Source organism: Dreissena polymorpha, chromosome 2, assembly GCF_020536995.1.
Source record: "Dreissena polymorpha isolate Duluth1 chromosome 2, UMN_Dpol_1.0, whole genome shotgun sequence".
NCBI lineage: Eukaryota > Metazoa > Mollusca > Bivalvia > Myida > Dreissenidae > Dreissena > Dreissena polymorpha.
This window is the reverse complement of record NC_068356.1, coordinates 103,700,468-103,722,175: the sequence shown is the minus strand read 5'-3', so window position 1 is coordinate 103,722,175 and position 21,708 is coordinate 103,700,468. Positions and strand designations below refer to the sequence as shown.

Below are 21,708 nucleotides of genomic sequence, written 5' to 3'. Positions count from 1 at the left end.
CTAAAACGGTGTGATATTTGCAAAAGTTCAAGTTATAACTCGCCGGGCTGCCCAAATCAGAACAAAAACATACTATATATTTATAAATCTGAAAACAACGTAACGTAGGCTTTCTTATGATATATAATTTGTCAAAACCGGCCGAGAAATGAAAGCATAATTAAAAAAAAGACGTGAGTGGGTACATCAAAATGTATAACCTTGGCGCTTCGATGTACGCTAATCGATAGCTACCGGTCACGTAACAAAGCATCGACAAGCTATTTGCCGATACGGTTCGGTTTCATATCCGTCTCATTTAGAGTCCGTGCTAGGAGCGAAGTACTTGTCCGCTTATTTTTTATTTGAGGCAAATGTCCTTTTGCTTATTCAAAGCAATAACTATACATTGCCATTAACCGTGAAACCATATTTAAAGCTGCGGTAATATGCGATGGGTTAATAAAGATGATCAGTGAATGAAAAACTTTATATTTTGCATTAGCTCTTTTGAAATAGTGTTATGTATTCATTTCACAAATGATTATAGTGTCCGACAAAAATTACACTACTTTGCAAAAAGGTGCATCGCATAAACAGCGCATGCATACAACCTAATAGGATGACTTAATTGGCAACGCAAAAGAAGTACATAACTAACTAAACTAAATGTTTACTCAAATTAAGCAGATTATCGTCTACAAATAAGGTGAATACTTGTGACAGATTTAAAACTTAATACTTTCTTAATATATTTAACTAGTTTTTATTTTGCAAAAACGTACACAATTATTTTTTAAGAAATTCCACTATGTCGTTGTTCCTGCACATATTTTTCAGAAATGTAATGCATTGTTTGTATACGAGTGAAAAAACATCATTCGTGCAAAATGATAACATAGAATGCATTAAAGTATTTGTTAGGCTGGACGCGAAATTCAACAATTTGCTCGAAGAATTACGTAATCACTTCTAGCTGTTTTGTTTTCGCCTTTTCACTACTGAGCCTCGTTATCAGTATGTTTTTTTTTGTTCTTGCTTTGACAGCGTTCAAGTCCATTTTGAACATATAACGAGTATGGTCTCTGAATCGGAGGTTGATTTTTAATATCCATCATACCTTCATACCATGGGCATTATTGTTCAAATTTGGGAATGATTTTTCCAATTTTTTTAAATAATATATATATTCAGCAAGATCATATTACCCTTCCCAAATGCAGCTTAATGCAAATGTGCTGTAATTACATCTACAATTATTATCCGATTAAATAATGGTCATCTAATATGTATGGCAATCTATCCACGTATCAGAGAGATTATTTGGTGATAATATTAATTGCCAGTCATGCTGTTAATGTAAATTGCCAGTCAAGTTGTTACCACATATTGTCTCGAAAGGGTAGAAGGAAATAAACACCCACAGTTAAACATAATATTTACGAGTAATCAAATAAAATCATATTGATATACTAGTAGTTTAAATATATCTAAAATAATAACAAGAATATCAATATATAACACTAATTTGATATCATCGTCACCTGTGTACCGGTTGGTCACAATTCGGCATTCAGAAAAGCGATATATTCACAACATATCTACGCTATATAATTATAGAATTTAAGATAACTCCATTCACTGCGTTTTGGCACGTATAGATGAAATATTTTAAATGGTTTGATGACATGTCTCGTAAAATGATACTTGCATACGAAGTATTGAAAGAGTAGTTATTTTGTTCTTTATTTGAAGACTTAAGACAATTTTCAGAGAATTCACAATTGTACCTAAAATTCGTCATATGTCAAGGAAAACCCCCACTGTTTGTCTTATGTTTTCAGGTCCAGTGATATATGATGTAGTGTGCCCTTTCCTTTTGAAAAACTGTAAGCAATATTTCAGGTTATTGCGATAGTTGGACTGTATTCAATGAACATTTACACCCTTTAAGTAATCAACATATCACATTTTTCAAATGCAGACGTTTAATTGCTAAACGGTGAAATTCGAATATTTTAACCATCTGCAGCAAAACATTTGGTCCAAATACATTCTTTCAACAAAATTGTCAAACAGTGTAATTATTAACTTAACTGTCTTTTCCTCATTTCAAGGGCAAACCATAAAATCGGGTATATATTTTTTTATTGTTTCACAAAACGAACAAAGCATGTTTGTAGCGCTCGAACAGATAATACAATGTCCTCCCCCTTAAACGAACACTTCACATGCGCATGTAACATATGTTATTGTTATTTAAATCGAATAGTACCCAGGAAAATAATGTTGGATAAACTTCATTTTGGAAAGGGTTCATTTTTTAAACTTACTTAAACAGTATCAGTTTCATTACAATGTTCTTATATTATTGAGGTTTTAACATGAATTCAACCTGAATTCTCATATTACTCAATTAAAACAACTCGTGTCATATGTTTCTAAATTTGTGATTTTAAGAGTTCACTTATGGATATCACGAAACACGTACCTTTTGAAGCTAAGATCTTATTGCAGGTAAAAAAAACAAAACATTTGCATACATGTGGCTGAGACAAAGTTTTTTTTCTTTCTACAAGGAAAAGAGTTAAGACAAGATACGCCGAACATGTCTGATATTAGCCGAGGCACGCACAAAATATCCGTTGACAAAGGCGGAATGATTATGAGACAGACCCGAGGGTTTGGAATTTAATTATTTCTGTAACCATAGCAAGGAAAAGTTTCGTTTGACAAACGTTTATTAAAAAAATATGAGTCGCGTTCTGAGAAAACTGGGCATAATGCATGTGCGTAAAGTGTCGTCCAAGATTAGCCTGTGCAGTCCGCACAGCACATGTTTGGAAATTCGTATATTTATATGAATTGAATAAAGTTATACGCTTCTTTATTCTTTTAATTTTCTTTATTTTTAACACAAAATGGTCAAATTTGAACATCTTGTCTAAATGCTGAATTGTTTGTGTCTTTGATTGAGTAAATATTGATTTAGTACACGACTGACGCGCAACAACTCACATATAATAATGTTTCTTGTTTTATTAGAAGGCTTTAGAAAATTTAACATGGACTTTGTAAACAGAGCTAAAATATAATAATAAGAGAAAATACGTGCAACCGAACTGAATATTATGCTATAATGCGATTGTAAAGCTATTATTATTATTTATACATAGTACATATTTGGTTATGTTGAGCTATAAACATGATTTAGATTGATCTATTAATTGCGTAATTGTTCGCAAAGAGATTGTCAAAATTTTAATTAAAATAGACCTAAAAATGTTATCTAACGAATGTCAATTACGGACAAATAGTATCACTCAAAAGCAAGCCGATAAAAAAGAGTATTTATAAGCTATAAGCGAAAATACGAGCAACCAAACTGTATTTTATACTATAGTGCAATTGTAAAGCTATCATGTATAGATTGTACATAATTAGCAATTTGGTGCAGTTAAACATTTACAGACAAAAAAGTATCACACAAAAACAAATCGGTATAATTACTTTATAGGATGAATATACTTATATTACGCAACAAATACTGCAAAATAAATCTCAACGAAATATATATACCCGTGATTCGTTTATTGTTTCTATTTCCGCTTGTTTTCATTCATTTTACTGGTCCATGTTGTCAAAAAATATAGCACATTGTTGCAAAGTAGCCGCTGGCTGTTCCAATACCAGTTCCGGGCTTTTGAATGTTACGCTCGAATATTTTGTCATCTCCGAGCACTCGTTTGACAATGTCTTCTGTAAGACTTAATCCGAATCCGTACACCGACTGTTCGGAAGGCATATACGCGTCGGTATAGTCCACGCCTCTTTTACCAAGACTAGCGAAAAGTGACCGCTGTAAATAGTCATTCGCAATGTTTTTACCAGCGTCGAGACGAGAACCATATCCGCTGTCACATGTCACGGCCCTTTTACCGAGATCAGCGAAAAGAACCCTCTGTAAATTGCCTAAGGCCATGTTTTGGCCAGCGTCGAGACGAGATCCATATCCGTTATCACCTACAGCGGCTCTTTTACCATGATCAGCGAACTCCGACATGAAGCGCTGTTCAGAAGGCATATACGTGTCGGTGAAGTCCGCGTCTCTTTTACCAAGACTTGCGAAAAGTGACCGCTGTAAATAGTCATTCGCAATGCTTTGATCAGCGTCGAGACGAGAACCATATCCGCTGTCACCTGTCACGGCCCTTTTACCAAAATCAGCGAACTCCGACATGAAGCGCTGTTCAGAAGGCATATTCGTGTTGGTGAAGTCCAGGGCTCTTTTACCAAGACTAGCGAATAGAGACCGCTGTAAATAGTCATTGGCAATGTGTTGACCAGCGTCAAGACGAGAACCATAGCCGCTGTCACCTATCATGGACCTTTTACCGAGATCAGCGAAAAGAAATCTCTGTAAATTGCCTGCGGCGATGTTTTGACCAGCGTCGAGACGTGATCCATATCCGCTGTCGCCTACGGCGGCTCTTTTACCTAGATCAGCAAAAAGAACCCTTTGTAAATTGACTAAGGCAACTATTTGAGCTGTGTAATGTCGAGAACGATATCCGCTATCAATAGCCGCGGCTCTTTTACCGAGATCAGCGAATAGTTTCCTCTGTAAATTGTCATTAGCTATTTTTTTACCAGCGTCCAGACGCGAACCATATCCGCTATCACCTACCACTGCCCTTTTATTCCGAGAATGAGAGTCAAACTTGCCTTGATTTTCTAACCACCCCATTGCGCCATTATCTCGACTCAGTCTGTCATGGAGTATGTGTTTGCTTTTGCCCGTTCTGATGGCTTTATTTCTCTTTATCGAACTGCCAAATGCCGCATCACTCTGATAACAAATTACCATTATATACATCATATAAAGAAAAGCGGCTGTTAACGTAGGCATTATGATTGTCGTTCCGCAAAACTAAATCTAGAATGTTGATCTCCGATTATTCCAGAGAAACTCCGGCTTTTATACTTCCCTCGGGTTGACGACACGACTTTACGCGGATAATACAACGTGCTGAAAACATGTGACTGATGAAAAATATAATCGAAATTTTTACCGATACATATCGAGTCGACAGTGCATGAACTTGTAGCTGGATAATGCGCTTAGTAGTATTTTGTAAATATGAAAATGCCGTTAAAGTGTCTGTTAATATAAATAATGTCACCATTGGGTATTCTTTACCGCAATAAAACAAACGTAACGGCATTGAAGATACTATACTGCTTATGGGTAACTCTTTGCTGAAATCAACAACGTGTTCAGTGATAAAAAGTTGCGTTGATAAAAAACGTACGAATAAATATACGGCTATTCCAAAATACGATGTGACACTTGTGTACTCGACCAAAATTAAGATAATAATTATTTGCAATGAATAGTTCACATGGTGTACCATAATTATGTATAGATTACCCATAATTCCAAAATGTGTGATTGGAAATGTGTTGGTTGGCAGATGTATCTTGAATGTGGCTGTATGAAAGGGTTAACGAGCTGATATACACATGAGAATGTACAGGTTAAGTAAATATCATTGATTATTTTTCTAGTAGTTGTGCAGTTATTATATTCATTGCATAAATATATTATTAACATTTTTTGTACAAACACATTGTATACTATACATATAAACGTTTAAGACTGTTTTTATAAAATCAAGTTAAGCTTCGAGACGTGAGTTTTTTTTAAATAATGTATTACCGGGTATTAACAACATACAACTGCGTTGATAGCTCTGAATTTATTGACAAATGTATGGCATACATTGTTGATATCAAAGTACTGACAGTACTGGTGTGACGATGCTTTTGAAGAGGATTGATATAAAAGCATCTATTTAAGTTTATCTACATCACCACAATTGTGTATGTGGGTACGAAAATTTTGGGTAGGAAAAAATAGGTACGAAAATTTTGAATACAAAAATTATGGAAAAAAAAATTAAGTACGTAAAAAGATTTGGTAACGAAAAAAATTTTGGTAGGAAACAAATTGGGTACGAAAACAAATTTGGTTACGAGCACAAATTTGGGTCCGAAAAAAAAATGGGTACGAACAAAATTGGGTACGAAAAATGTAGGGTACGAAAAAAAAAATGGGGGTACGGGGAAGTAGTACCCGTGGGGAACTTGATCCTGGCTTGTGCTATTTCGCATCACACTCGAGGCTCCGCCTCTCGTGTGATACGTCATCACACAAGCCACTCGACTGAATACAAACTCTTGGAACAATTGACTAGCGTAATATTCCGTATGTCATACTTAATAAAAAGGTTAATACCAACAAAAAAATACTGAATTCTCAATATGATAAATGTTTACATAAAAACGCAAAATAGTGCATTGTTGCATTTCGAATAAGCATTATATTGAACAAATTAAACAAAAACAATTAAACATTAAGTGCAAAATAAATGCGTTGAAGCATCCAAAGGTAAATGAAAAGCAAACACAAAATATTATTATTACATAACATCCTAGCATTATACATAAAATATCTTTGTACATCGCCAGCAAGCGCCTCAATGCCCCCCACACATCTTCTCCTCCACCTCCACCAGAGGCAAATCGAATTTGTTGGCAAAAGCATCTGAACATATTTAGTGCACAGATCATGTTTTCAAACATAAACAAAAATTGATATGATGAGAAAGACATAAATCAACATAAATTTTACAATGGCAACATTTATTCTAAGTTGGTTCGATTTAAATATGTAAACACATGTAATGGAAAGATTTGTTCCACTTTTTTAGTAATCTATTGATTGACAGATTATTGCCAGAACAAAAAGTAGATAAACATGTAATGCAAAGCTAATTAGTGTCATGCATATACAATGCTATTTTTTTAACTGGGCACATCAAAATATAACTTTAAAATCAGCGGCAAAAAGATTCTAACTAGTCCTCGCTACAATATTTACCAATGATCGCATTCGGCTCTGTAGAAGAAAGCCTTGGTCCTGGCGTTCAAGGGCCATGCAGCAGGTAATGCGCTCAGCAGCCCATGTCTCGAAGAGAACCAGATCACAGCTGTTTGAGGTACCTGAACCGCAGCGGACAGAGGAACGTGGAATTCAAAGTATGGAGGGACCTTGACTGCATAAGGTGGTGGGACCTGTATAGTAGCAATTGGAAGGAACTTGACCGCTTGGGGGACCTGAATGGCAGCTTTTGTCTAAACCTGATCTTGGAGAGACCAGGAAAGCAGGCGCTGAAGGAACACTGATTCTGCTTGTGTCCTTTTGTTCTTGAGGATCTCTACACTGGTTGATCTGCAAAAGATAAACACCAAAACACTTTCAAAAGGGCAAGGCATTCTTCAAACCTGTAAATTTTTTATTTTTTCCTAAATGTGAAAATATTGCTGTTAAAATGTAAAATGCTCATCGTTAAAATAAGTTAGGTTGCTTGTTGTTTTTGTTTGTTTATTTTTTGCAAGTTTAATCTAGGACGGGGTTGGCATATTGACCGGTCAATTGAGTATCAACCGGGACAGCGGTCAATACCCAGTTAAAACCGGTCAATACTGGTCGATTGAAAATTATTGCATTTAAACATCACAAAGGAAATTTTTAAGCTTTTTTTAATTAAATCAATAATAATTTTGTAATTGATAAACTTTTTAAAGTTATTTATTTAAATTTTTTTTTTTAAAGCTGTTAAACATTACTTCTTTATTATTTATGGAAACGGCCTCAAATACATAGGACTAAGGCAATATCTTTATATCAGTTTACATGTGGCAAAAGGAGATAGCTTGCTATTTATTAAATACGGAGATAACTTGCTATCTATTTAATAGTTACTTCTAACTTGTCTCCTTTCTGTATGAAGAGGGGCTTTTTCCTTTCATATTGAAAAGTTAAATTGGTCTTCGTATGAATAAACAATCAAAGTTCTTGATTTGCCAACAAATAAGGTTTTCCATTTGTGGGTCTACTCTTGTCTTTCATCCCGTTATCACATGTGACCAAACTCTATTCATAAATAATTAAAAGAAGTGGTGTTAAACAGAAAATACAGTTTGAAATTGTACCAAGGTGAATAGTCTCATTTCGACATTTGGCTGTGTGGACTGGTCGGGAGTGACGCCTCTACTGTTTCACCTGAGAAGCAGCTGGTGCAGAGAATTCGTTTGGTGGGTTATTTGTGTCATCTGAGTCGAGTATTCCTATAAATCAACAGGTTTAAACTTGCCTTTGTTAAATGACATAAATGATATCTTCATGTCTTAGTCATATGTAAACAAAGACAAGTGATTAAAATTAAAATGTTTACTTAAATTTCTGTAAGTTGCATCCCGTGCAATCATTATAATTTGCTTCCTTCAAACATGTTCAAGCAACTAAATTATTATTAAGAAAAATGACATGTACTTACTTGAAAGTTCACCCTTCAAGTTCAATCTGTCATAATGGTTTCTGATCAGGCCCCATCAATCACCTGCAATTTATGGAAAATAATATAAATGGGGAAAAACAAACATTTAAATTAGATCTGAAGCAGCAACCGAACAGGCTGTGGGAAACTTGGTATAGATTAGGGTCTTCCATCACCAGCAATTCTCTACATGATTTTTAGCGACATTTATCTATGTACATGTACACAGCAAAGGCAATCAACTTATAATTTATATTATTCGTGCTTCTTTAAATACACGTAGATAGTATTTTCACTTAATTAATATGAGATACCAATGGTAAAAAAGAAATGTGTCGTTATGATTTTTGAATGAAGATACGCTTACCGCTATTCCTTGAAATTTTGCCGTAACGAAATCTCCAATAACGTATAAGTCCGCTTCATTTATCGAAGAAAGAATGGCCTTCTGTCGTAACACCGAAAAGGCGCGATTTTCCCATTAATAAATGGCAAAATATAAAAGAGAACATAACAATTATTGTTTATAATCAGATGAAATCAAGCAGAAACATCGAACGACGCATTTGGCGCCCTCTATGGAGGATTTGTTTCATTGAAAATCGACCAATCAAACTAACGCTTCGGCATTACGACTGACGTCGTTAACGGAAATGTACGAGTGTCCTTTCCTATTTCTTTTTACAATTTACGGACTTAACCGAGCGTCCCAACTACTCGGCGTTTATTAACGAGTAATTACGATTGCGATTCATTTGTATGTATTTCTTTTCGATGTTTTTTTTAAATATACATTTGTGTTTCGTTAAAAAATACGTGACGACGTAAACAGATTTTTGTTGTTTTTAGGAAAAAAAAAGTTGCGCATGAGTAAATGACATTCCCCATGAGTCTCGAGCCGAGCGACAATGTGACTTAACTATTGGTTGGCGAATGTAGTCAGAAATACACAATTTAGCGCGTGTCGTATACTGACTACTTTTCTGTCAAGATGGCGGATATTCGGGAAAAGAATATTGTTATCTGCGTAAATGATAATAACAATCAAGTAAACAAATGATGTTATATCTTGGCGTGGTTTAATAAAATGCGTGTGTCGATGAACGATTAAGAATACGTTCTAGAGACGAACAACATATTATACTAATTATAAATAAACACTGAACGTGTGTCGCGGGAACAACATTGTTTTTAAATGCAAAATGGATGGCCAGCCGAGTGACTGAGAAAAACATGTTATCAGACTCTTTTTTTTTAAACGAAAAACACAAACATGGTTGGATTTATTTGTTACTGTATCTGTGTATACTCAGATTCATTCGCATATTTTTGCTTTATCATGTTTGTCACCCGTCACAAATGGCACGAACGTGAGATGGACGATATCGAAACGTATTAATTTAAACATTTAATTATAAATATATGTATTAAACTCGGTTATGAACTTCAATATCGCTATATGTTTTATAGCTTTTATTATTTTCTTCATATTTGCTAATTACGCGTTTAAAACCTCCAATCCAGCTGTTAATAAAAAGGCCAGGACCCCCCAACCCCAAACAACAACAAAAAACTAATTAAATCCAAAGTATTCTAGATATATGATTGTACTAAGAATATATTTAATATTGTATTATTGATTCAAAGTAAAAAACAAACACTTTCATATAAGCTCATAATTATACTTGCACCAGTTCTTATGGAAAGGAATTTCTGTATCCATAATAAATCAAAGCGCTGAAGGCACTAAAGATGTTCGCTATTGCTTAATTTAACACGCAATTCATTTTTAAAAATCAATCGCAAGTTTGAAATGAACACACGCCATTCAACTTTATAAAGTGTGTGTCATAGTGCACGGGTCGAGTTTTGTGTGCACTTTTAATCATCCTTATTATTTCATAGCAATAACTAAGACAAAATAAAAACAACATGCTTTTTGGAAGTTCTGAAAGCATAGAAGGTATGATGAAAATGGTAATGAGAACTTAATATAAAGAAAATTTGCAGTCACCATCATATTAAAGGAATATTTTTCTAATATCAAATGACTATCTCACCAAGAATATAAATTCATAATGAAAGTTCCCTGTACAAAACTTTTGATTGTTGACACCATACACAAATTCAAAATATACAATAATCTTCGTATCTTGTATATGGAGGAATAAACGTATATAAACATTGCTGTTTATGCTTTACTTGTTACCCGAGCAGTTCACACGGTGTCAACAACGCTAACATAAACATAGGTATAGAGCACTAATGCGCTTTTAGGCGTAGCTGTTTCAGTTTTCATCTTAGTGACTTTTACATAACGCCAACAGACACGCATGGATATTTTCGAATATTTAATAAGCTGATTCGAGATACAACCTCTGAATTTTGCTACGTCACTGCGTATGTGCTCAATTCAAAGGATGTAGCACTGTTCAGTGTAAAGAATTCCGGACTTCTCTCTGTATGCTCAAACGACACAAATTGTGGCCCTGTTACAATTACGCGTTACAATCCATCTCGCAGAATTTCACTTTCGCCTCCAAGATGAGAAAACAATCATTAGCGAAATAGTATAGTGTCACGATAAGAGAAAATCGTTTAATTATCATACCACAATGTTTGCCGTACTTGGCCAGCACGTCTGGAAATAATTCCTTAATGTGTGGATAGGCTGCCATTATTAACAAGTTTGCTATTTTGAATTCAATTTTGTATCAAAAAGCATTGTTCTTAAATGTGGCATTTTCAATTCGCAATTAGATTTGTAATGACCCTCGTCATGCGAAAATGGGTCTTATTCCATATGCGCCCATCATATAAATAGCCCACTCAGCTATACCTCCTTCTGGTAAGGAGAAACATAACATATTGAGTGATTTTAAAGCGAACAGAATCGACTATGGCCTGACTGCGCAAAAGCACATGTTGGGTTAAACAAACGCTTGCCGAAACGCATAAGACCCATTTCGCATGACGGCGCTATTGACGTGTGATTTAAATGTGTCGAAAGAAAACTGCGTTTAAATCAAATATAAACATACGATATATTTCGATAGTGAAGAAAGATATTTATAACAAGGCATATGGGGACACATATGAAGTGCTCTCCCGTAGTATATTGTTTATTTACTCAATTTAATGTGTGGTTTGACAATGCTAACACACATTTCATGCGGTGAATATGCAGCTTACAAGTGAAAAACACAACACAATAGTTTAACTTTTGTTTAATTGTATTTAATTATTTAGAAAAGTAAATTGCTAACTTTATTTCAAAGTCAGCGTATACGCCGACTACATTTTTAAAAGACATTTATTGTTATAAATATATTTAATATAATATATTTAGTTGTTTTCGGTTTTAGCGATTATAAAGCATTTTCGAGGTTGCCTATAGTATGCCTGTAGTAATTGATGAACTCATATCCAACTGTCTATGTATTGAGAACTGTAAATATCAACAAGCTAACTAACCTTCTACTTTTACGTTGCTAGCACCCGTAAATACAAAAGATCGCCGCTATCTGTTGAGAACCAAAGAACGTTTTCCAGAAAAACCCGCTGTAGTAGCATGAACGAAGTTATGGAACAGGTCATTCGTATTATTATTATAAATTGTTTGTTATATTCGGGTTTAGCGATTATGAAACATATTTTTTGTTTTTGTCTATCGTATCGCTGAAGTTATTGTTGAACTTATGTTCAACGTTTTATAAATTGAGAATATAAATAAGCGTCAACTTTTTCCCGAATCTCTCAATTTATGACCTGTACTACGTCATTGAGTTGTATGTGAGAGCGTATGTGAGAGCGTAACCTATTGCGTTGTAATAACCCCTTTTTTTTTGGTTTCAGAGTTTATTTACAAGTCCTACTGGCCTCTTCACGAGGTCATGGTAGCCCGACCTGCCCCTGTGACCTTTCAGGGGAAAAAGATTAATTTAGAGCCAAAGTAGGTCAAATTTACCCCGGCTTCTCGGGTATTCGCCAAAGAAATAATTTAGATCCAAATAGACCAGTGCACGGTGGCCAATGAGACCTTAATGTGCACTGGTAGTTGACAATTCAAAGACAAATTCTTGTCTGTACGCCTCCGCAATTCTTTTGAAGCCGGGGCCTTGTGATTTCTATTACGTAAAGAATTGACCTCTAACTGAAGTAAGCAAAGGAAACTCAGCACCCAATTGACCCATTTCTTCTATGCGCGAAGGCAGATTGAATTTTTACTAATGTATGGTTTGCCTATTATAACACACATTATAATGCGGTAAATATGCGACTAACAAGTAAAAAACACTATAATTAAACTTTTGTTTTGAATTAAGTTATTTAGAAACCAAAATTCCAAACCTTATTTCAAAACAGCAAGACTACATTTTTAAAGAATATTCTTGTTATATTTAAATGTTTTTTAACAGTTTTGGCGATAATGAAACATTTTTTATGTTGTCTATCGTATCCCTGTTATAATTGTTGAACTCGTGGTCAACGTACTATTAATTGAAACCTGTGAATATAAACAAGCGTAACCTTATACTAGTGCGCTATTCTCACCCGGACTCCCCTTTGTTTATCGCCAGCCGCAGAGTTATGAATGAGATGAGCGAAAATACTACGTCACGCAGACGCAGCAGAAAGTGGACTATTTTAATCATTCATAAACAATCTCCTCCGCGACACGTACAATACGATCATTGTTTTTTTATTCTTTTCTATAAAACACCATTCGAAACTATTGCATTTAACACGATATTAATATAATGTTTCCATTTGTGAATAAACATAATTGGAGAATTAAAACCTCTTGCATAAATTATACAACTCTTTCTTGCGCGTAGTAAGCGGGAATTGGGTTAATCATACCTAGGCCGTACCGACCTGAATTTTACACTAAGCACTTTAGACGATCGCTAAAGCGACCATCTAAAAATTATTAACTTATTTTGTATTTTCATTTAAAACACTGAATGTTTTTAATAAATAAAACTTGTTTCAGTGTAAAAATGAAGATTAATTAATTAATTAAAACTACAAATACAACTTCCTCTATAATAATGCGATGATATAAAAACAAGGGCATGGTGTTGGTCCAAGGTGGGCAGGGTGGGACAGTGGTGTGACAGAGTGCTGCCCCCTTTGTTAGGCCTAGATGGAGCACTGATAGGGATTAATGATATTATGCAAAGGTTATTTATTGGGGCATGGCTCATCTATAATCTCGGATACCATGCTGTGTCTGCCATAATCTACTTTAGATATTCCCACTGATAAGGCACATTTCAACACCCAAATAGCCATAATACACAGCACTGGTAACTTCATTTTATTATGAATATTTGAATTTCACATACTGACTGGTGTTAGCAGATAATAATAAAATAATAAAAATTATTCTTATTGCCTTTAAAATGTCTGTTAATAGTTTGCGTAGTAGACAGTAATTTATTTGGGTTAAATATCAGTATAAGAGTCTATGTAACCACAAGCTTATTTAAGTGGCGGAAAGCAGTTTACGGAAATCACCAATCAGCAAAATTATTATTTATAGTATCAAACTGTTTTTTTGATGATTTCAATCGTTATAGGATTTATTTATTTATAAAATACCATTGTTATTGATAACAAATGACCTTTCTCATTTAATATTCACTGTTATAATAAGGGCTTTAAACATGAAAAAAGACCCAGTTGAAGAATAATTGTTTCATTTTTAAATTACATTAATGAGAAAAAGACCAATTTATTACAAAAGTGTGTTAAAGTGAGTCTTTTAGCCTCTCAAATTATTTTTAACAAGACCAACTTAAACTCGCTTAATTCCACTTCTGTTTTTTAAAGAGACCAACTTCTGTTGTGACGGACTCGCTTCTGAATCAAAAAGACATACTTAAACACACATAAACCAACTCACACTCCTTACAGGAAAAAACTCGCTTAAACACACATCTTCTTAACAAAAAACACTTAACTCTGTTAAACGCACATAAAACTCGCTTTAACAAAAAAAAAACCAACTTCCACTCAGAAAACCCCAGAATAAACACAGTTTTATGTTGGTTTAAGTGGGTTTTGGTAAGAAAGTGGGTTAATTTTTGACAAGGGTAATTCGAAGTACTGTCGAAGATAAATACGTAAAATTGAATCGAAAGGCACACAAAAATTAATGTTTTGTGGGGAAATACTACCGCCAGTCAGTCTACGGTTAACCCAGAATCTGACTGGCCAATTAACATTCCCATTAGTCCAAGTCAGAATTCTAGTTTGTGTTCTCCAGAAGGGGTTTCTGAGCAAGCAAGTGATGGACATTTTCCACTGCCGGATTCAGAGTCACTACCCTTTGTGGCTTCTTAACATTTCAATAATGTACATTTATGATGTTCAGCTTTACTTTTGTATTTTAAAAAATGGTTGCTTTCAGACATTTGGCAACTTGCATTTTGAATTAAAATATTTTGAATGCAGGTCCTTCGACTGTGAATATTCATAAACAAGAGCACCGCCTTGCGGGTGCAGACCGCTCATCTATTTTTCTTTTTAAAGGTGTAGGGACCTATCTCAATTTCAATCACAAAGGAGGGGTGTATAGTGTGGGGTGTGGTCATTTATTACATTATCTTCCAAAAATGCAAAAAAAAAAAAAGCAAAAAAAAAAGATTTTTTTTTGGGGGGGGGGGATTCTTGGGTGGGATGGTTGGACGGTATTTCAAAAATAAAATAATAAAAATAAATATTTGTGAAATGTGTGTAGCTTCATGATAACGCCGCTTTGAAAAAAATATTTTTTGACCTTTGACCTTGAAGGATGACCTTGACCTTGAACTTCCACCACTCAAAATGTGCAGCTTCATGAGAACGCCGTTTTAAATTAATTTGTTTGACCTTTGACCTTGAAGGATGACCTTGACCTTGAAGGATAACCTTGACATTGAACTTCCACCACTCAAAATGTGCAACTCCATGAGATACACATGCATGCCAAATATCAAGTTGCTATCTTCAATAGTGAAAAAGTTATGGCCAATCTTAAAGTTTTTTTTGGACGGACGGACAGACTAACTGACATACTGATACACTCACATACTGACGGACAGTTCAACTGCTATATGCCACCCTACCGGGGGCATACAAATTATTTTTTGGGGTGGGGGGTGGGGGGGGGAGGGGGTAAAGTGTGAGGGTGTGGTGGTCATTCATTAGATGATCTTAAAAAAATGGTGGGGCGATTGAAGGGGGGTATTCGGGGGGGGGGGGCGTGGGGGATGGTTTGGGTGGAGTCTATTGTGGTATGTCAAGTAAGAGATGTTTGGTCAAAGTATCAATCAAATCTAATCATAAATAAAGAATTAATTGCAATTTTAGCAAAATTTAATAATTTGACCTTGAGAGTCAAGGTCATTCAAAGGTCAAGGTAAAATTCAACTTGCCATGTACAGTACCCTCATGACAGCATGAATGTATTTAAAGTTTGAAAAATACAATTGACCTAAACACAAAACTTAACCAATATTTTCAATTTTGTAAGTATAAAAAGGGCACATAATTCTGTCAAAATTCAAGCCAGAGTTATCTTACTTTTGCCTGCCCAGTCTCCTCATGATAGTAAGTAAGTGTACCAAATTTGAATGCAATAGCATTGATACTTTATGAGAAAAGTGGACCTAAACGCAAAACTTAACCGGACGCCGACGCCAAGGTGATGACAATAGCTCTTTTTTTTTCAAAAAATAGATGAGCTAAAAATCCTTAATGACATATCGAGCTATGTATTTTATTCATGCAAAAGCATAACAAAGTCTGTTTTTTTTATCATACTCATACTTAGGTTAGCAGTGGACTGTTGCAAGCTAAAAATACAGTTTAAGACTTCTTAGCATTTTTGGGCCATAACTATGTATGAAGACATTAGATTTAATAAAAAAATTTGGAAAATAATTTCCCAAATAATGCTTTTGTCGATGAAAATTCTTCCCAATTTGGAATTTGGAAGATAACATGACTCGGAAAATCCAAATTTTGCTAGGTACTTTTGCCCAATGGGCGACATTCTTTTATCTTCTGAGCAAGATACGACTCTTCAAGACAAGACCTATATGGCACAGCAAAGTTTATAGAAGAGTCCTCAGGTTTAAAAGCACCCTGTCTGTCCTGCCCTTGATTTTTCCAACCAGACATAAACCTGAGAAATTTCCCTTTAAAAAGCTGAAGTCCGATCCGCCAAAACTGCTTCACATCTTCGGAATATCGCATATAACGGGTGCTTTCTAATTAAAATCATTCCACAACATCAATGAACAGTCAACATGCAATGTTAGACAACGGTTACTTACGTTCAGCTCGTATGGTTGTAAATTTCATATACATTTTAACTTAAGTTTCTGATTTAAGGTATTCCAACACCGCTGGATTTTTTTCGGATAAATAGTCAACTGTTTCAATGTCACGTTCTTCAATAGCTTCGGTCTTAACCACAAAACATGGTCCTGTTTGCACTGCAGTCGATGTGCGATAATATCATGTCTTCAAAGTAAACATTTAGATCAGCTTCATCATTGCCTCCAATTTCACTATTTTCTTCAAGCGTTCTGTACACATCTTTAACAGGTGTTGGCTTCGGAATTGTAGATGTGCTTCTTGTTCACATTTTGAAATTCGTATTTTTTTGTATTATTATTTGGAATAATACTTAAAGATTTTGACTCTTTTGGTATGATTTGAAAGTCTTTGGAATACGATAACAATTGTTTGTTGGTAGCAAAGTATTTTTCAGATATTTTTATTTTCTGGTTTCTACTTTCATGTTTTGATGTGCAGTGATTAATTTTGTGTCCGAAAACGCTTGTTTAAAAATCATAGTAAATGCATTGGAATTCTTCCATTGTTCCTAAAACAGACAAGATACAAGACTTAATCAATTATTGTTAATCACAATAAATGATACAAAATCTGCAAAATCGGCATAGATTTATCGCCATAATTGATACAGAATGCATATAATGTAATCACAATCAATGTTACAGCATCACTGCAATATATGATACAGTCATTTTAAAAACCATCTTGTATATTTTAATCAATATCTTTGTTTATTCAAAATGCCGATAGATTATATGTATCTGATAATCATAGCAGTTATTTGACTTCAATTGCAATATATTACATACACAAATATGTATATTTCGAAACAGATTTAAGACAACAAATGATATTTTGGCATAGAGCAACATGTGTTTTCCAGTTTTCTTCGGTGATTTTTTAGTGTTTTCATAAACAACAACTTCCTTGAAGCGGAATTATACGTTCTCAAGGGAAACTTTATTCTCTACGACATCTAAAGCACAGAGTTTACTTACTTCTTTGCAGTATTAATACATTGATTTGTATCAAAATTAACAGCGGTATGTAAATATGGCCGTTACGCCATGGCAATCACATCGCAACATCGCAACATCCGGGTATGATACAATTGATTTATACACTGTGATATTGGATTTAGCCACAATTTGGGAGTTAAATCTGTTCACCAAACTTGATTGCCGATCTCAAATGAAATCGGCTGTCAAGGAGCCATAAAAGAATAATTTCGGGCTGATAACATTGGTTTCGTTTGTCTAGCAATCAACAGGATACATAAATCGTGTAAGAGCATGTGCTTATAGCATGTGCTTACAAAATGCAGCTCCGCCTTTCAATCTTTTATAGAGAACCAAGTTGGAGTTTATTGTTAAGAGCTCTACCTGATGCGCTGATATTGAACACGTGATCCTCGCATGTTCAGCCCTTTTGCAATTATAATTACTCAGTCTAACCACGGAGACAATGATTAAATTTATCTCGGCTTTTCTGCGAAAGGCCGAGTAGTTTCGATATACCCACCTATACCCAGGTACATTAAAAAAATGTCCAACGTTTGTGTTTACGAAATTCTTAAACACATTTATCGTTAATAACGGCAGCAGTGTTTTGTTGGATTATTACAAGTAATAATATTGCAAGATAAAATGATAATTTTAATTAAACCAATACAACTGTATTAATATTAACTTGATTACAAAAGATGAAATAATTGTGTCTAAATGAGACAATCCTACATGGATTTGAAATTTAAAGGGGCCTTTTTACGTTTTGGTAAATTGACAAAATTAAAAAAAGTTGTTTCAGATTCGCCAATTTTGTTCTGTTGTCGTTATATTTTGTGAATCTACGAGGATTGCTTATATGAAGTATAACATACATCCATCATTGCGTGCGGATGACCGAGTGGTCTATATGGTAGTCTTTTACTCCAGTACTCCAGGGGTCAGTGGTTCATGCCCTATTAAGGGTTACTTTGTTTTGTACTGGAGCTTTTTAGATCCAATGTGTACATTTATCAATATAAAGCATTTAATGACAAACTTCAATACATGACCAAATCTGTGAAAAGGCCCCTTGACGGTCTGCATTCTTCCAGAATGGTCTTTTTTAAAGACTATTTTGATGAGAGACCATGTACTTTATTTTAGAGGCATTATGTTTTAATACCGGTAATCATTGCACCAATTGCACCTTGGATAATTGCAGTGAAACTTCTAAAAGCAATATAATGATCATTCAAATAGGGTTTATATTACATTTTCATAGTGTTTCTTGTTGTCCCTGATATTGCCAGTATTGATCTTACTTCTTGTAATTCTGTTCATATACATGACCAAATCTGTGAAAAGGCCCCTTGACGGTCTGCATTCTTCCAGAATGGTCTTTTTTAAAGACTATTTTGATGAGAGACCATGTACTTTATTTTAGAGGCATTATGTTTTAATACCGGTAATCATTGCACCAATTGCACCTTGGATAATTGCAGTGAAACTTCTAAAAGCAATATAATGATCATTCAAATAGGGTTTATATTACATTTTCATAGTGTTTCTTGTTGTCCCTGATATTGCCAGTATTGATCTTACTTCTTGTAATTCTGTTCATATGTTAACTGTTTTAATATGGTTATTTCATGGCATTTTTAATATTTGCCCATTTAAATTCTCATTCTGTCATGGTTTTAATTGTACTACTACTAGTGCTAGCATGACCTTTGTTGTTGACCCTTACATCTGGGACAATACATAGATATTAACTTATGTCTCATCACACGGTACATGCACATCTTTATATTTCGAATGTTTCTTGGTTATTGAGTGGTGTATTATTTTGTATCTGCAGTGCCTTTTGCCATGATTATGAATTTTCTGCACAAATAACTTATTTCAATAATATTACACTCATTATGTATTATCAATACTTTTTTGCATGTGGGGCCTCAATTTACTTTCAGTTATCGCAATCTGTTATATAAGTTGTATAATACAAAATATATGTGTGACATCATCATAACAATATACATCTGAAAAAAACATTACTGTTGTAATAAGCACAGAATGAAACCAATCACCATTGTGGTATCATTGTTTTTATAAACGTTATGTAATCTTTACATTTTTTGTAAATGAAATTAAATTTATTTCAGTAAAATAAAAGTGGGAAATGTCATTAACAAAAACTTGTAATTCACAGTAATTTATCAGATGTTAATGTGTTAAACTACTTCGCACAATGGAAGGCATGCCTACTGTCGTGATAATTCAAAAGTTGTTATGTCTGTAATTTTCAATGAATAAAAATAACTATATCAGTCACAGATGGAAATGTTACACTGTATTCCTACTTATCCAGACTTTGTACATTAGCATAAGTAGTTTTCAATCTAGGGCTAGTCAACGAGGTGCTATGCCACCCCCTTTTATTTAGTCCATCAACCTTAGGTTTGATTGTTACTAATAATTAGTTTGTGTGTAGTATTGCTCAATCCATACATTGCCAATACTTTGTATAAAATAACGCTTCTTATGTTTAACTTTTATAAATAAATACTTATTTAAGAAGCTCACCGATAAAATGAATCAGTCTGTTACACAAAATGAAACATGAAATGTTGACTTAAGTTAAATGGATACATTGTATATGCCCTTTTTATCAGACCCACAGTGTATATAATTTTCCTTTTAATAAGTCAAGTGCCTAACCTGCGCGCCCTTCTAGATCAAACACATATTAATTAATGTATTGACCTATGCAAGCAATAATTAAACTATCAATAGCACGATATTTAAGGCATTCAGTGCTTGTAAACATTTGAACAGGACGGATGCACTTATATAAGATTTAGCTGATCTAAAAATAAGTAATGATGGGTAGAAGTGTCTTGTAGGGGAGAGGAAAATGTACGCGAGTTGGCGAGAAACTAGAATTTTACCGAGAAACTAGAAGATAACCAACTATAACAAAATTAAGACATACATATAAAGAGCCTAAACAAAGGAACTGCAAATAGAACGGAACAAGGTGTTGTGCTTAAATTTTTACAAGTGTGAATTATACTCATGATGTTTAGTTGTTTAAATAAATACTTTGATGATTTAAAACGAATAATGATATAAAATAATTATGTTGCTTCAAAAAAATAATGAAATTATTTTAGTAGAAATTTTAGTATTAGATTGAAAATGTGTTTGTCTACTCAAAAAGCAGATATTTGGGAGTTACGATAACAGAAGCGAAACAATTGTTTTGATGTTTTCCCAAATCATATAAATAAAACATTAGTTGGTAACTTATTCTAACTAATGCCTGTAAACATTTTTAATTCATTTGTCAATTTTTACTTATATATGTTTGACAAGATAATAATAAGTTATATATTTTAATTATTGACCAGCCCAGAGTCGCAGTTGAGGTGTTACAAACAAATGTTTGCAGGGTTCCGGAGCAGTAACAATACTTCTCTGTGGTTGTTTGTGTGTTTTCATGTATATAACTCACTCACTTGTATCTTTGTACAATAGGTGCAGCAACAATACATGTACCTTTATGAACATTCCCATACATAGTACTCATTAATATTAAACTACAATACAGAAAGTAATGTATTGCTGTTTTTTTAATGATTATGTGTAGCACGCTGTATAAATTATATTGTCTTTTTTAAGTTTGGATCATGGTGTTCACATTGTTGACAAGCGTCCTGGGGTATAGTAGTTTACCCCCAAGTGAATCATGTAGCTCAATGTTGCTAGTCCACGGCTTCTCTGCACAGACAGCAGCCAACCCATATCAGCTTACCCTCTCCAAAAACACATACTCACCATGTGGTCAAATTCAAGGTACAGTAAAAATTATTAATAACTCGCCTACCATAGTTTCACAACAGAAGACTATGTAAGGATTTTTCTCCATCCCCGTCTGTCAATTATGATAGCATGATTACACCTAAAAACAAGATAGCAGTGTCCTGTTG

General features: G+C 34.2%; 1 protein-coding gene across 1 annotated transcript in view; it reads left to right on the top strand.

The window, feature by feature from the left end:
* The first annotated feature begins 1,404 nt into the window (after window positions 1-1,404).
* Window positions 1,405-21,708, top strand: part of LOC127870398 (putative defense protein 3) — a 31,271-nt gene continuing 10,967 nt past the window's right edge. The window contains exons 1-2 of the mRNA XM_052413007.1: window positions 1,405-1,868; window positions 21,401-21,574. Of these exons, the coding sequence (XP_052268967.1) occupies window positions 1,784-1,868; window positions 21,401-21,574 (259 nt within the window). The 5' untranslated portion in view covers window positions 1,405-1,783. The remainder of the gene's footprint in view (window positions 1,869-21,400; window positions 21,575-21,708) is intronic.